General features: G+C 52.6%; 3 protein-coding genes across 3 annotated transcripts; 1 reads left to right on the plus strand and 2 right to left on the minus strand.

Annotated features, from left to right (window-relative positions):
- Positions 1-871: 871 nt before the first annotated feature.
- HMPREF1120_01680 (ABC drug exporter AbcA) lies at positions 872-6024 on the plus strand (the record flags this gene model as incomplete). The annotated part of the gene is made up of 2 exons (XM_009155702.1): positions 872-4543; positions 4615-6024. The coding sequence occupies 2 exons, from the start codon at positions 872-874 to the stop codon at positions 6022-6024; spliced, it is 5082 nt and encodes a 1693-aa protein (XP_009153950.1).
- A 226-nt stretch (positions 6025-6250) lies between these two features.
- HMPREF1120_01681 (ABC drug exporter AtrF) lies at positions 6251-12039 on the minus strand. Its single transcript, XM_009155703.1, has 2 exons — positions 11243-12039; positions 6251-11174 (listed from the first exon to the last, which is right to left on the minus strand). Exons 1-2 carry the CDS (start codon positions 11295-11297, stop codon positions 6469-6471), a joined length of 4761 nt encoding a protein of 1586 aa, XP_009153951.1. The 5' UTR covers positions 11298-12039; the 3' UTR covers positions 6251-6468.
- An 851-nt stretch (positions 12040-12890) lies between these two features.
- HMPREF1120_01682 (uncharacterized protein) lies at positions 12891-15567 on the minus strand. Its single transcript, XM_009155704.1, has 6 exons — positions 14623-15567; positions 14347-14558; positions 14169-14286; positions 13632-14115; positions 13368-13582; positions 12891-13283 (listed from the first exon to the last, which is right to left on the minus strand). Exons 1-6 carry the CDS (start codon positions 14750-14752, stop codon positions 13111-13113), a joined length of 1332 nt encoding a protein of 443 aa, XP_009153952.1. The 5' UTR covers positions 14753-15567; the 3' UTR covers positions 12891-13110.
- Positions 15568-15844: the final 277 nt, after the last annotated feature.

Genomic DNA, 15844 nt, shown 5'->3' on the forward strand with positions numbered 1-15844 from the left:
ACCACTGTACAATGCAGTGTTGTAAGCGCAGGCTGCAGCCAAACACAGCGGCTCCAGAGAGGAACTAGTACGTCGTAGCAAGAGGAAGAGTGGCAACGGAGAGCGGGATCTAAACCGAGTTCAGAGTTTAGTGCGCCTTCGCTGTGCACAAGCCCGGCAGAGACGCTTTTATGAATCTCAGATGGCAGCCTGACACTGGCAGCCAGGTCTGAGTGAGGTACTACCAAGCACTAATAGTGGTTCTCACTCTCCCCTTTGGTACAGAGCCAGCTGCCACGAGCAGTACTACGGGGCGAGCAGTGTTGGGCCTCAGCTTCAAGTTGTGGGACCCCCAAGGCCCTGAAGCCCATCGATCTCCATTAATATTACGGGCACTGGATCTCATAACAATCTTGTGCTTATGCGGTGCAGTGTCGCGATACGGCCCCCGGGTCTGGTGCAGTCCCCTCTATTTTGCTCGTCCCAATATAACGACTTCTCCATTTCCTTTCGACCTCCCCTATCAAGATTGGTTTCATCCGTCATTTTCTTCTTTGGTCCGTCTCGGATGCCTTCTATCCGGTGACATTCTCTGGGCTTGTCGTCGGATACCACGCGGCATACGCCATTTCAGTTTTTCCTCAGAAAGTCACCGCTTGTTGATATACACCTTCCTTCCTCCGCCGAGGGACACCTTAGGTAGACCACCAGCACACATCTTCGCGCTGTCCTGGGCCACCTTGTGCCAGAACAGCCTGCCTATCGGACTATTCCAAGTCATTCTTTCCTTGCTACTTCATATGAGCGCGACTGCTCCCTAATTGTTTGCGGTGCACTTCTCGTCCGCTTGTTGTTTTCCTTGGACCCCGCTAGAGACACCGGCACGGCCAACATGTCTCTAGTAGGGAACTTCACCAGCAATTACGACCATAGCGTTGAGGCACGCGGTGCGGGAGATCGAGCTTTCTACCGTAGAGACTCGCATGTTGAAGTGGAGGAAACGTATCATCCCTTTCAGAGACGATCGCGCGAAGATCACCACCACAACATGCACGCCTCACATCACAATCACCAATTGTCTTCCGAGTCCGGAGAAGTCGAGAAGAAATCCGAAATCTCCAGCAGTTCAGCAGAGGACGAAGGTGCCGAGCAGGTGAAAGAACTCGCCCGACAATTTAGTCGCAGTTCCACCTTTTCCAATGTCGAGGGCACCAACCCTTTCCGTGTCGAACCCGGTTCTACATTGGATCCGACCTCGGACAACTTTAAGCCACGCGCCTGGATCAAGGCCTTGTTCAATGTACAGAAAACGGACGATCGATTCTTGGCCAGGAGCGCCGGTGTCGCCTTCCGCAACCTCAGCGCCCATGGCTTCGGCGCCTCGACCGATTATCAAAAATCCGTCGGCAATGTCATCTTTCAAGTGGTGGGCATAGCTCGGAAGCTGCTCAACGTGGGCCAACGCAGAATCGATATCCTACAAAACTTCGATGGTCTCGTGAAAGCCGGCGAAATGTTGGTCGTGCTGGGACCTCCGGGTTCAGGCTGTTCCACCTTCCTCAAAACCATTGCAGGCGAAACCCATGGATTCGTTGTGGACGAAGGATCATACATCAACTACCAAGGCATCAGCTTTGAGGAGATGCACAAGCACTTCCGTGGTGAGGCGATTTACACCGCCGAACAAGACGTCCATTTCCCCCAGATGACCGTTGGTGATACACTTTATTTTGCCGCTCGCGCCCGAGCTCCTCGACACGCACCCGGAGGCGTGAGCCGGAAGGAATATGCTACTCATATGCGGGATGTGATCATGGCCACCTACGGCATCCGCCACACGTTCAACACACGTGTTGGTAATGACTACATTCGAGGAGTCAGTGGTGGTGAGAGGAAGCGTGTCAGTATTGCCGAGGCCGCCTTAAACATGTCCCCGCTCCAATGCTGGGATAACAGTACTCGTGGTTTGGACAGCGCCAACGCGATCGAATTCTGTAAGAGTTTGCGGGTGTCTACCGATATCCTGAATGCCACGGCCGCCGTCGCAATTTACCAAGCACCTCAGAGCGCCTATGACATTTTTGACAAGGCGATCGTGCTTTATGAAGGACGGCAGATTTACTTTGGCCACAAGGACGAGGCCAAGGGTTACTTCATCCGCATGGGTTTCCATTGTCCCGAGCGTCAAACCACCGCCGACTTCCTAACCTCCATGACCAACCCTGCCGAACGAATTGTGCGTGAAGGATTCGAGAACAGGGTACCTCGTACTGCAGACGAGTTCGCAAAAGCCTGGAAAGAAAGCCCCGAGCGTGCTCAATTGCTCAAAGACATTGAAGAGTTCGACAGGGAACATCCCATTGGTGGTCCGGATCTGGAGAGGTTCAAGGAATCCAGGAGACTTCAACAGTCGAAGAGGCAACGAGTTACATCACCTTACACTCTCTCGTATGGTGAACAGGTCAACCTTTGCCTTTGGCGTGGGTTCCGCCGTTTGGCGGCCGACCCCAGTCTCACATTGACTCAGCTCTTTGGCAACAACATCATGGCCTTGATCATCGGTTCCATCTTCTACAATCTCCCGGCCGATACTAACTCCTTCTATTCTCGTGGCGCCTTGCTCTTCTTCGCCATCCTGATGAACGCCTTTGGTTCTGCTCTGGAAATCTTGACTCTTTACGCTCAACGTCCTATTGTCGAAAAACATGCACGCTACGCTCTATACCATCCTTCGGCCGAAGCCTTCGCGTCGATGTTGACCGACATGCCATATAAGATTTGCAACACGATCTTGTTCAACATTACTCTTTACTTCATGACCAACCTGAGGAGAGAGCCTGGGCCTTTCTTTTTCTTCCTATTGATATCCTTTTTCTTGACTCTGGTCATGAGTATGTTGTTCCGGACCATTGCGTCAGTATCTCGAACGCTGAGTCAAGCTCTTGCTCCCGCTGCTATTCTCATATTGGCCATTGTTATCTACACTGGGTTCGCCATCCCTGTTAACTACATGCTTGGCTGGGCGCGTTGGATCAACTATCTTGACCCTGTCGCATACGGATTTGAAGCACTTATGATCAACGAATTCCATAACCGGAGCTTCAGATGCTCCAGTTTTGTTCCCACTGGCCCGGGCTACGAAAACGTTTCAGGTTTGAACAGAGTGTGCACGACAGTTGGCTCGCGGCCTGGTCTACCATATGTCAATGGTGATGACTATATCAACAGCAATTTCAAGTACTACGCATCGCATCGTTGGCGAAACTATGGCATCCTGCTTGCTTTCCTGGCAGGATTCACAACGACTTATTTGGTGGCCGCAGAGTTCGTCTCGGCCAAGAAGTCAAAGGGTGAAGTATTGGTTTTCAGACGTGGTTACAAGCCAGCGGCATTCAAGGAAAAGAATCTCCGGGATGCAGAGGCCGGCGGTGCGCGTACCGTGGCAGCACAGAAAGACCCCAACGAGCTCCACCCAATTTCCAGCATCATTCAGAAACAAACTGCCATCTTCCAGTGGAAAGACGTCTGCTACGATATCAAAGTCAAAGGCGGTCAGCGCCGACTTCTAGACCATGTGGATGGTTGGGTTAAGCCAGGTACTCTCACAGCGCTTATGGGAGTTTCCGGAGCTGGAAAAACGACACTGCTCGATGTACTTGCCACACGTGTTACCATGGGTGTGATTACTGGAGAAATGCTGGTTGATGGCCGACAGCGAGATGAATCGTTCCAGCGCAAGACGGGTTATGTCCAACAGCAAGATCTGCATTTGGAGACGTCGACGGTCAGAGAAGCGTTGAACTTTAGCGCCCTGCTCCGACAACCAGCACACATTCCTCGGGCCGAGAAATTGGCATATGTTACCGAAATCATCAAACTTCTCGAAATGACCGAGTACGCCGATGCCGTGGTTGGTGTTCCTGGTGAAGGTCTCAACGTTGAACAGCGTAAGCGTCTTACTATTGGTGTCGAGTTGGCCGCAAAGCCTCAGTTGTTGCTGTTCTTGGACGAACCTACTTCCGGCCTTGACTCGCAAACTTCGTGGTCCATTCTCGATCTTTTGGAAAAACTCCAAAAGAATGGCCAGGCTATTCTTTGCACCATCCATCAGCCATCTGCTGTGCTTTTCCAACGCTTTGATCGACTCCTCTTCCTGGCATCCGGAGGCAGGACTGTCTACTTCGGTGAGATTGGCGAGTCATCCAAGACTTTGACAAGCTATTTTGAACGAAACGGTGCTCATAAATGTCCTCCGGATGCCAACCCTGCAGAATGGATGTTAGAGGTCATCGGTGCGGCACCAGGCTCACATACTGATATCGACTGGGTCGAAACATGGCGCAACTCCCCCGAGTTCAGAGAAGTACGTGCGGAACTGGAGCATTTGAAGCACGAGCGATCCAGATTGGCCCCGGTCACATCGCACAGGGCCGACAAAGCCAGTTACCGTGAGTTTGCTGCTCCGTTCTGGGAGCAGTTAGTGGAAGTGCAGAAACGTGTCTTCCAACAATACTGGCGCACTCCATCTTACATCTACAGCAAACTGTCTCTCTGCATTGCATCCGTAAGTGACTTATCCAAGGAGGATCCTGCCCTCCATTGCTCTCCTAGCTTCTAACACTTTTTATTTTCTAGGGTCTGTTCATTGGTTTCTCGTTCTTCAAAGCTCGCAATACGATGCAGGGTCTCCAGAATCAGATGTTTGGCATTTTCATGTTGATGACCATCTTCGGCCAGCTCGTCCAGCAAATCATGCCGCTCTTCGTCACTCAACGATCACTCTACGAAGTGCGCGAACGACCGAGCAAAACGTACTCCTGGAAAGCGTTCATGATGAGTAACATCATTGTGGAAATTCCATGGTCGTTGCTCTGTGCAGTCTTGATTTTCGTGACATGGTACTACCCGATCGGTCTTTACAACAACGCGGAGCCAACCAACGCGGTCCACGAACGCGGAGCCCTGATGTTCTTGTATATCGTGGCGTTCTTGCTGTTCACTTCGACATTCGCCCACATGACGATCGCGGGTATCGAGGACGCTGAGACAGGTGGTAACATTGCCAACCTGGCCTTCTCTCTGACGCTGGTCTTCTGTGGTGTCCTCGTGGGACCTAAAGCTTTGCCTGGATTCTGGATCTTCATGTACCGCGTCAGCCCTTTCACCTATCTGATCGATGGCATGCTCAGTACCGCCGTGGCACACACGACCGTCACCTGTGCCAAGAACGAGTACCTCAACTTCAACCCTACCAACGGTCAGACCTGTGCCGAATACATGCAACCCTACATCGACACACTCGGAGGATACCTCCTCGAGCCGGACGCCCGGACCAACTGCAGCTTCTGCCAGACTCGTAGCACCGATACCTTTTTGGCGGGCATCTCGGCCCATCCGCAATACATGTGGCGCAACTTCGGTCTGCTGTGGCCCTATATCATCTTCAACATCTTTGCCGCCGTCTTCTTGTACTGGCTGGTCCGTGTGCCCAAGAACAAGGGACGCGGGAAGAAAGAAATCGCCACCCCGGAGGCTAGCAAGGACGCCAGTATTTATGAGGCCCCGACCCAGGTGGCTAGCACCACGGATCAACCCCAACAACAACAAGCGGTCATGACTGAAAAGGATGCTGTACAACAGGACAAGACGGCGTTGGCCGATGATTCTGCGACACCTGCGGCGCAGCAGGAGAAACCCCTGGCCGAGGAACCCATTAGACACGATAACAACAACAATGTTCGGTCCGACACCATTGGACTGGCTACTGCCGGGTCCAACAGCTACACGCAGCAACCGCAGTCGCAACTGCAACAGGAGCCAGTGGCACATTCTACACCCGAGAGACACGACCATGAGTTCATCGGAGTCGCTACCACCGGGGATGACAGCAATGCCAACGCCCAGCAAGAGAAGACATCGGCGTCATCAGTGGACCCCGCGGCTGGAAATCACACACTATTCCACGACATGGTGACGGTCCCGCCGCAACAACAAGCACAAGCCGGTCAAGATGAAAAGAGAGACGGAGACGGCATTGTTCGGTAACCCTCGATAAGCGATTTGCATTGCACTGCATTCTGGTGGATAGACTTTGTTTGTTTTGTTTTTTTCACTCTCTTTCTTTGCTTTTTTAATCCGTCTAGCCACGGGGCTGGAAAATGGTACAATAGATTCGAGACTATTTTCTTGTTTTCTGGGGGGCGGGGGTGGTGGTGTATGTACCATAAGTACTGTAATCGTTGAACCAGAGCAGCACGAGGGAAATTAGAAAGGATATCTTAATTCAGGTTGCTGTTGACTTTGGATCTTATCTTCAAGAGATTGTCTCACCACCAAATTTCTATGTGTTGTAGATCTAATTCGAGTCTATGATTCTTTTTCTTTTCTGCCTGTCCTTGGGCGCAGGGCTGGCTGTCGACTACCAACAGCCAGTCTATCTATCTTTCCCCTCTTGACTAATATAACCTGGTTTCACTTGGACCAACAGACTCAATTCCTCGTTCTCCTTGTGACGAATCGTCCCATCTTAGTCAGACCACGCATACACGACCCCAACCCAAACGACCACCCGCGGACTCGGACGGTATAAATGAAGAAATAGACCAGCGCCCAATTCGAGACGACAAAGACCACAAACAGGCCACAATCCCTCCACTTGTGGTTGTTGATCGCACCGTTGGTATTCGTGGCAAGGTACTCTTGGCCCGAGGCATAAGGGCAATATGCACATGTACCATTTGGCAACGTATCGACATAGCCGTGGCCTTGGGAGCGGATGAAATCTGCGGCGTAGGAGGAACAAGTCGACGCCACCGGCACATTAAACAGCGTGTACTCATCGTCGCGACAGCGCACCTGTAAATCCGCCATGGTAGCATCCAACACACCACCAATCCAATACGTGCTCGGGTTCATCCAATAGACCCAATCGCGCCAAAAGGCCGGAAGTTGACCGTACGGTCTCATGATCCCATTAAACACGGAAAACATGACGAAGAAGAACGGCAAAATGTTGCTGATGGTCGTGTAACTCGGTGCAAAGGCGCAGATCCACTGGCCCCAAGAGGACATAAAGAGAAAAAACAACAGACACATGAAAAAAGTGTAGCCGGCCGTGTCTGTGTCTCGCGGCAAGTTTGTCGGATAGTACCACGTCAAAAAATACAAGACAGCCGAAACAACTGCCATGGGGATCTCGGCGACCACTTGGGCCGTGCAGAATGCTATCCACCCGTAGATGCGGGCTGGGTATTCGCGCGCCTCCCAGAGGTCGCGGTTCTTGTAGAACTTGGGGACGACGCCGTTGACGATTGTGGGGGGAATCAACACGATCATAAAGGGAGTAAACATGCGTTTTTGGAGCCCTGTCGCGGAATCGTCGAGATTGTAGAATGCGAAGCCGTTGAATAACCCAATAATCACGCTGACGAATAGCTTTGCGTATAGGTAGGATGGGTCGCGCCAGTATTGCCGGAATGTCCGCTTTGTTAGCTCGTATGTTTGTTGAGATACGGGCGCGGCGAATGCGCGGAGAGGAACAACTTGTTCTTGGTGATTGTCGTTGCCGGTGCTCGACTTGTTCTTTTCGTCTTGTTGTGCTTGGTTCTTCGCTCGCTCCTGTTTCAACCGTTGGATCTCTTCCAACACTGCCGCGTTTTCCTCCGACTCGAGCCATTCCTTGTTCCAGTCGACGCGACTGCCGTCCGCGCGGCGTTTGCCTCCCTTGGCTGCCGTCTCGAGCAGAAACTCGGCCACATTCCTGTTGGGCGGACATACGGTGCCGCGCTTGGCGAAATAGTCCACGACTGCCGATCCGTTTTCGCCAATCGGACCGAAATAAAACGGGTTGCCGCCCGGGTTGAGGGCCAGGACCATGTCGAATTGCTGGATCAACATCGACGACGGCTGGTGGATCGTGCACACGATCGCCTGGCCTGCGCGCGACAGTTTCTTGAGGAACCGCACAATTGAAAATGCAGACTGAGCGTCCAGACCGCTTGTTGGCTCGTCCAGAAACAACAAAAGTTCCGGCTTGGCCGCTAGCTCGACGCCAATCGTCAAGCGCTTGCGCTGTTCGACGCCCAAGGAGCCGATGATGGCGTCTTGGATGTCGTCCAGTTCGAGCAGCTCAATGATCTTGTCGACGTACGCGAGCTTTTCGTGCTTGGGCACGCTTCTGTCCTGCCGTAGAATGGCCGAGAACTCGAGCGCCTCTCGGATCGTCGCCGTCTCGTCGTGGATGTCACGCTGTTCGCAATACCCCGTTCCTCTCTGAAACTCGATCCCCAAGGGACGTCCGTCAACTAGCATGTCCCCGGAAATGGTGCCGGTGCTGTGTCTTTGTGACAGCGTGTTCAAGAGAGTGGTCTTGCCCGCCCCACTGGCGCCCATGAGTGCAATCATCAGCCCTGGTTTGGCGTACCCGTACACTCCGTTGAGCAGTTTTCGTTTCCCGCCGTGGTACGGCACTTCACATTGCACGTTCTCCCAGGTGAAGACGCTCTTACTCGGGGCAATTCCACCAACGCCATCATCGTCCTTGTCACCGTCTTGGCCTTCCTTCTGGCATGCCAGAGTCTGGGAGGATCCACTCGAACTTGGTTCTGCTGCTGCTGCTGCTGTCGCCACGGGTGTCCCCTTCTCCTCGTCAGAGGGCTTGATCTCTTCCAGCATCTTTCTCTTGGCCTTCCGTGTCTTCTTAAATACCAACGCACCACCGCCTTCTTTTGCAAACGAGAAAATCTCCGATGCCAAGGCTGTGACGAGAATGTACAAGACGGTAAATGCAATCACGACACCAAGGTTGCGCCACAGATGAGACCTGGAATACCCGAACGATGTTTCGAGATATGCGTCTCCACTGACAGTGTTGCTGCCCAGTCTTGCACCGGCGAGTGAACAGCCTTGATGAGCCGGGTCGACATTCGGACCCTGCGGCACCAACTCAGACGGTGAGCACTCCATGGTGCGACCGGAGAAGTCGTTGGTCAGCACAGCCTCGTAGGCAAATCCAATAGGACTGATATAATACATCCAGCCGAACCAGATGACATTGTTGATCAGCGTCTGTTTGGGTATCACATAGCCCATGACAAAGATCAAGATGTTGAACGCCAGACCCGAAAACCGCACCGCATCGTCAATGGTCGGACTCAAGGCTGCGAACATCCGGTATAGCGCGGTCACACAGATGGTGTTGATGTAGACAAACAATAAAGTTATGAAGAACTTGCCGGGGTCGCGGTCGAGATTGGCCATGAAGTACAGAATGAGAACGAACACGACGGTCTGCACGGCGATCACGGGCAGATCCAGAAGTACACGTGCAATTGCAACTGCACTGGGTCGGTAGAAGGCGTAGTCTTTGTGGCGGGCGACCACAACTCGTCCACTCACCGCGCGTACGAGTTCGGTCAATTGGAGCCAACCTAGGAACAAGACGCAGAAGACCAGAGCTCCAGTGCGAGAAAATGCGCCCGAGGTGTCGAGGCTTTCGCCATAGAAGAGCGATCCAATGATCAGAGCGTTGGAAATGATGACAAAGGCCTTGGTGTACAGCGAGGTCTTGTCACCCCAGAAGAGCCAGTATTCCCGGATGGTGCAGGCCATGACTTGCCGCCAGAACGAAACCGTGTAGCTGGAGTGCGATGGCAGCATCCGGCTGTTGCTCTTTTGTTCTTGCACTGCCTCTTGAAACACTTTCGTGTTATGGCACTCCGATGCGTGTAGATCTCTCTCATAGGCTTCAACGTCGGCAAGAGTCTGCTGGTAGATTGAGGACTGGCGAAAAGCCGCTTCAAGTTCCTCTGCCGTCTTGGGCGTCGAGGCCTCCTTGCCCGGCTGGAACTGGCGCTCATTCGGGTCACCTATCGAAGTCAAGAAATCCGGTGTCGTTTGACGTTCCGGAGCGTGGAAGCCGAGGTCAAGGAAATATTGCCGCGCAAGGTTCGCCGGGCCTTGGTAGATCATCCGTCCTTCTTCGATGACCAAGACTTTGTCCATCAGCTTGTAAATCCCTTCGCCAGCCTGGTACAGAGTGACGATGGTTGTACGGTTGGATATATCGGTCATGACACGGAGAGATTTGGCATAGTCCAGGGCCGTGGATGCATCCAGGCCCCGTGTTGAGTTGTCCCAACAGACCACGCTGGACTTGGTGGCCAATGTCTCGGCAATTCCCACTCGTTTTCGCTCTCCGCCAGAGACGCCTCTCACATACTCGTCCCCTACTAGGGTGTGCTTGGTGTGGGAAATACCAAACATCTTCATCAAAGCGTCGACAATTATGGGGATCGTGTCAGCTTCATGCTTTTTCGTCTTGTTCATCAGGGCAAACTTCAACGTCTGCCACACCGTCAAGGTTGGGAGATGGTGGTCGTCCTCAGGATTGTAGTTGACTTCGCCCCTGTAATGTTTTTTCTGCTCTTCCGCCGAGATCCCCCCGTAGCTCACCGTGCCTTCGACGGCCGCATAGCTGTCTCTTTGATTGGCGATGACTTTGAGGAATGTAGAGCATCCTGAGCCCGGTCGACCGAGCACCAACATCATCTCGCCATCACGAACGGCTCCAGTAAAGTCCCGGATCAGGTCTCTGGTCGGGGGCTTCTTGCCAAATCTCAAGGCTGGGATGAATCTGCAGACGAGTCGGTATAGGTCAGGTCCAAAGGTCCCTAAGATTGCCTCAGGCAAGGTTTTGATGAACGTGGCTTGGGCGCCCACTCCTTTGACCGTCAAATGTTTGTACACCACGCCAATCTTCTTTGCAGACTCTCCATTGTCGGTCCTCTTCTCAAACCGACCCTCTCTCAGAAACGCACCGAGATCGAGGTCTGTTTCTTCCGCGGGTTCAAGACCAGCCTCTTTGTCCTGGGCCGCCGACGTTTTAAAACTGCCGGCCATAGATGAGCGAGTCCTTGACCGAGTGAGAGAAAGATGAGGTAGGGTCTTCCTCGATTCGCGTGTTAAAGAGCGCTGTAAGCTCATCCTCGTAAGCTCTCTCCTCATCTCCTCAAAGTCGGCCATGGCTTCCTCCCGACGGATGGGCCCTCCAACGTCGCGCTCCCCCCAGGTTCCATCGGGTTCCTGGCTGTCATGGCTCGTTGATGAGATGGTAGACGCACTAGCTGGTTGTGTTGGGTCGACATTATGATCGAACCGATCTCGCCCTTCAATATTGTGCAGGTTATTGACAGTTGCTTTTCATGTCTGGTCAGCTTGGTCGGGCAAGACTCCATTGTTTCGAGGGGGTTTCTTTTGCACATACAATCCTGGTGGCCGTAGCGGCGTCTGAACGTGTCACTGCTGTGAGCGCTGAACATGGTTTTTATTATCCTTATGTATGGCACGAGATGCCTCTCAACAGGGCAGGCGTCCCTTGTCGCTAGGGCTCAGGCCAAACGGGGGGAAACCAGCGAGACCTTGAAGTGATAGGCCCTTGCTTCTAGGGTTATCGAGAGCGACAAAATAGACAAGTCAAATCCAGGGGGGAACGACCGGCAAGACGGACAACAAAGCATAGCATAGCAGGAGGGAAAAGAACACCAGCGAACGGAAATATACCTAGGCAAGGCAATGGCCCGGAGGAGATAACGGCGGTTATTTCCACCCTGGAGCATTATTAACACGGAGAAGAGGTTTTACCAATCATGGCATGTGGCAGACCATCGGCCCATGCGTTGTTCGACGACACTGCAGTGACAGTAGTAGCCATCAAGGCTCGACTGGATTTCTAAGCTGTGGAAGATGGGTCCGACGGTAATACTCACCCAAGGAACTCTCCGCACACTTCAGTGACTCGCTTATGTGTGCAGTGTCCGGAGACTTTCTTCGTGATACTCATGTCGAATGAGCGCCATAGTCTGGGCAATGGGGCGGCCCGATCACCCAACAAGGTGAGAACAACACTGCAGGGGGGAGAAGGAAGGAGATCGAGAAAAAAGTCCTTTTGGTAGTACAACGTAGACGCATCGAGAAGGTGAGAATCTCGGCTGCATTCAGTGGACGGCCGTCTCCCAACATTCAAGTCGTCAGCGATTCGAATATCGGCGATCGACATTAGCGCAAGATGCAAGATGCGGCAGTCCAAGCGAGGCTGCACAGCTGCATTTACAAGATTTCGTCAGACATTTGACTAGTAGTTTTGCTATGGCATGAATCCAGAGGACAGACGCAAGTAATATTGTCTTTACAACTATTTATGGCCAGGATAACATCACGACAACTGATACGCGTCCAACAAAGCACAGCGTCAACAGATGGCTTGCATTGTAGAACAAATACCAAGTACTCCTTCTCAAGGTCCTACTGTAAATACGCAGGTGCCGAATGATATGAGCAGTAATGGCTCGTGACCCGTACCGTCTCGGGCGGAGCATGAGTTGGCCTTGCGGCCGCACGGCCTCTGCGGCTATCGGCGTTAAGACATGCTCTTTTGAGACGATGGTTGTCCTCGATCCGCGGACTTAAAATGTGATATCTTTCAATTTCCATAAGCATCTACCTAGGTAGGTAGAGATCAGAGACAGTACTGGAATGAATGAATGTCCTGACACTGCATGCACCGACAAATCCACCTGGTTGGACCAAGGGCTGTATGCTTAGCAAGACCAGTGGAGCTCGAAGTTTTATACAGGTACCTTGTGCACCAACGGCTCGTCATGGACGTATGTTGTACACGACGACACAGTCCAATCCCCACCACTCATTATTAATTGTTTGATTGATTAGAACATTACCGCACTGTACGGCGTAGTTTTCGGCCGAAATTAACGAAAAACGTAATGATGCGAATAAAACTGGAGACAACAAAAGGACCGTCGGCGATAATGGAGCGGACGAATGGTGATAGAACAAGACAAACCCACCAACTCGAAGAATCGAAAGAACACAAAACGTGCTCTCGACGTATCAGATGCCTGTGCAACTTTTGAAGTCTATTTCTGTTCTTTAATACATTACTTGAGAGTGTTAACCACCTTCCATCATGTGCAACATGTGGAACGAACGTGGCCGCGCATCGTCGTCAATCTCTATGTGCAAACTGAAAGCCACATCTCGAAGTTTTCCGCCAAACAACCCCTCAGTCATGTTGTCGTCACACCGTAAAAATGACGTGCCCCGAAAGAGTCTGTCTCAGAGCAAGAAGGCCATACCTGCGCCAACCGCAATCAAAGACACCACCATCGCCAAGATTCCAGCATCGTCGAATGATGGCGAGCCAGCACCCAATCGACCAGCCGCACCTTTGTGGGTGGCAGAGCTGGCCGCACCCGATGTGCTGCTTCCACCTCCGGATGATGAGCTAACTGTCGAACTGTAAGTACTACTGGGCTGCGCAGTGGAAGAGGTTGTAACTGTGATGCTGCCTTTCGGAACACCACTAGGCATACCTGTGGAGACGCCCTCCGCTCCCATGGTGGGCAGAGGCGCACTGGGATCGACCGTCCATCCTCCAGCTGTTGAACTTGGGCACGGCGGCGGAGTCGTCGTCATGCTGGCCACATAGTCCGCGGACTTCACTCCTGTCGGGGTCAACGTCTTCCATTGTTGCTGGAGGTTGCTGAAATCGGGTTGCACCGGGGTAGGCGTGCCCTGGCGGGTGAATCTGCAAACTCATCAGCATAATCGACACTCGCAGCTTGCGGTCATGTTACCCTTGAATGATACTCGAGCCTTGATTAACATCGGCACCGACTTGCGGTCCATAGGAAACCAAGCCGTACTGGTTCATTTCTTGGATCCACTCGTAGATCATCGCCCCGGACCATGTGTTGACCATATCGGGTCCAAAAATGGCGGCCTGGTCGTCGAAAGTGCGAGGTGGAACCGTATTGCAACCATCCTCGGAGAAGAAGATCGGAACGGGGTAATTTTCGGCATCTGCTTGCAACGCCGAGTAACCGGAAGTGTTGTAAGTAGGCGTCGACCCGCACCATTCATAGCTGTTCAGGGCATAGAAGTCCAGACGCTCCGTCACGTTAGGACGGCACACCAGATAGTTCTGCAGCATGGGTCGAAGCACGGCGGTATCTGTGGCCGAGTAGCCAATGGGGATCTTGCGGTACCCTTTGGCATCTCGGTAGCTCTTGAGATCAACAGCAGCGGAGAGAAGGTAAGGAGCAGATCCTGCGTCATCCACTGCGCGCTGTTAGCGGCGGCCATAGCTATCACGCAGAAGCAATTCAGCTTACAGGTATTGAGGACTTCATTTCCCACGAACAAGCCGGCTGTGTTGTCGTACTGTTGGAAGTTGTCCAGGACTGCCCGATAGGATTCAGATTTGTTCTGCGTCCACGCAGCTCCGGAGTTCTGTTTCAATTAGCTTCCCTAGCCTTCGTCTTGAGGGACCAAAATATCGGGTATCCATACCAGACGAATGTAGGTTTTGAAACTGTCCATGTCTACAAACACATAGATCCCAACCGCAGCAAATGCGTTCATGCACCCTTGGTGATCCGCTGATGGATCGACGTGGTATACACGGATTGCATTGGCACCCAGTTGCTGCATAACGGTAGCATCGAGTTTGCATTGGGTGGCATTGACAAGAGGGTCATCTTCGATCAATTGATAGGCAACACCTGGAAAGGAGAGTCATGGTCAACAGACAGCCCTGGATCTTCACACTTTGCCAGCTTGACCTACCTTTAATAAAGAATTGATTACCGTCGCTTGTGAAGAATTTGGAGCCGACTGCTGAAATTGTTGGGATTGCATTGATACTGACGCAGAGGGCCGCCAGCACCAGGAGGACGGAACTCGTAAGACGACCCATGGTCTTCAAGCTCGTTGGTAGGAGACCGATCGAGGAGTTTTTGGCGAAAAGCGGGAGGCAATATCGGAACGAGGGGAAGACTAAAACACTGCAACAGGCGATAGAGCAATGTATTTGGTCGCTCTCAAGTGTTCTCGTCGAGGTTGGATCGCAGGCAAGCCAGCGAAAAGGTGAAGACACAACCAGTGTTGCCAAATAGCATGTGCCAGTGAAGACAAATCTCCTCCAAAGCAACGCGTGAGATGCAGGCGCTGGCTGGGAAGCCCAAGTAGAAAACAAGAGTACTGGAAGTCCTGCCGAAAAATTCAACGCATTAAGCAACGGGCAGGCGCAGGTTGTTCCGCAACAGAAGGTGCGATTGAAACAGCGCAATAGCAACGAGAGGAAGGCGCAATGCAGGTCAGTCAAGAGCGCTCGACATCACAGCACCCGGTCAACAAAACACACACTGCACTGCAGGAAAACACAAGACACAAAGGAGTTCTACCGGACGCAGGATGAAGAGGACAGCAGAAAACGGACCACAGGTTTCAATCGCAGTTTATGATGCACTGCAGTCGAAGAGCTCGACTCTGTCAGTGGCGGCGACCTTCATGTGCGCCTCACAAAAAGCCGGACTGGCTGTCTGTCAATCGATCAATCGATCAGTCACGGAACGCGCTCGCCTTCCTACTGGCACCCGCAGAGGAGCCGATGCGGGTCTATGGATTGGTGCATCGAGCGGACGGCATCTTTGCCAATCGTTGATACACTTCTCCATGCCTCCCGATAAGGCAAAAACGCGTGAAGAGGCTCGGACGCGGCAGCAAAACAGCACAAGGGGTCCTCAGAACTGGGAAGTTGGCACAGCCTTAACTATAAGTACTCAGGCTAGGCACTGACCAGTCGCTAGCTGCAGATTAGAATATGCGCGTCAAACACCCCCAGAGCGGGCGACGGACACCGTGTGCCCAGTAGCGGTGCCTGGAAGATGCCCCCCTACTAAACTCAAACCTGGAGCATGCCGTGTCAGCCACAGTGGAGTTTTGCTAGTGGTGGTTGTAGTACATGTACTGTAGTTGTAGGTGGCAGCATCAGCTCTGGGCTCACGGG

Source organism: Exophiala dermatitidis (genome assembly GCF_000230625.1).
Source record: "Exophiala dermatitidis NIH/UT8656 unplaced genomic scaffold supercont1.2, whole genome shotgun sequence".
Classification (NCBI taxonomy): Eukaryota; Fungi; Ascomycota; class Eurotiomycetes; order Chaetothyriales; family Herpotrichiellaceae; genus Exophiala; species Exophiala dermatitidis.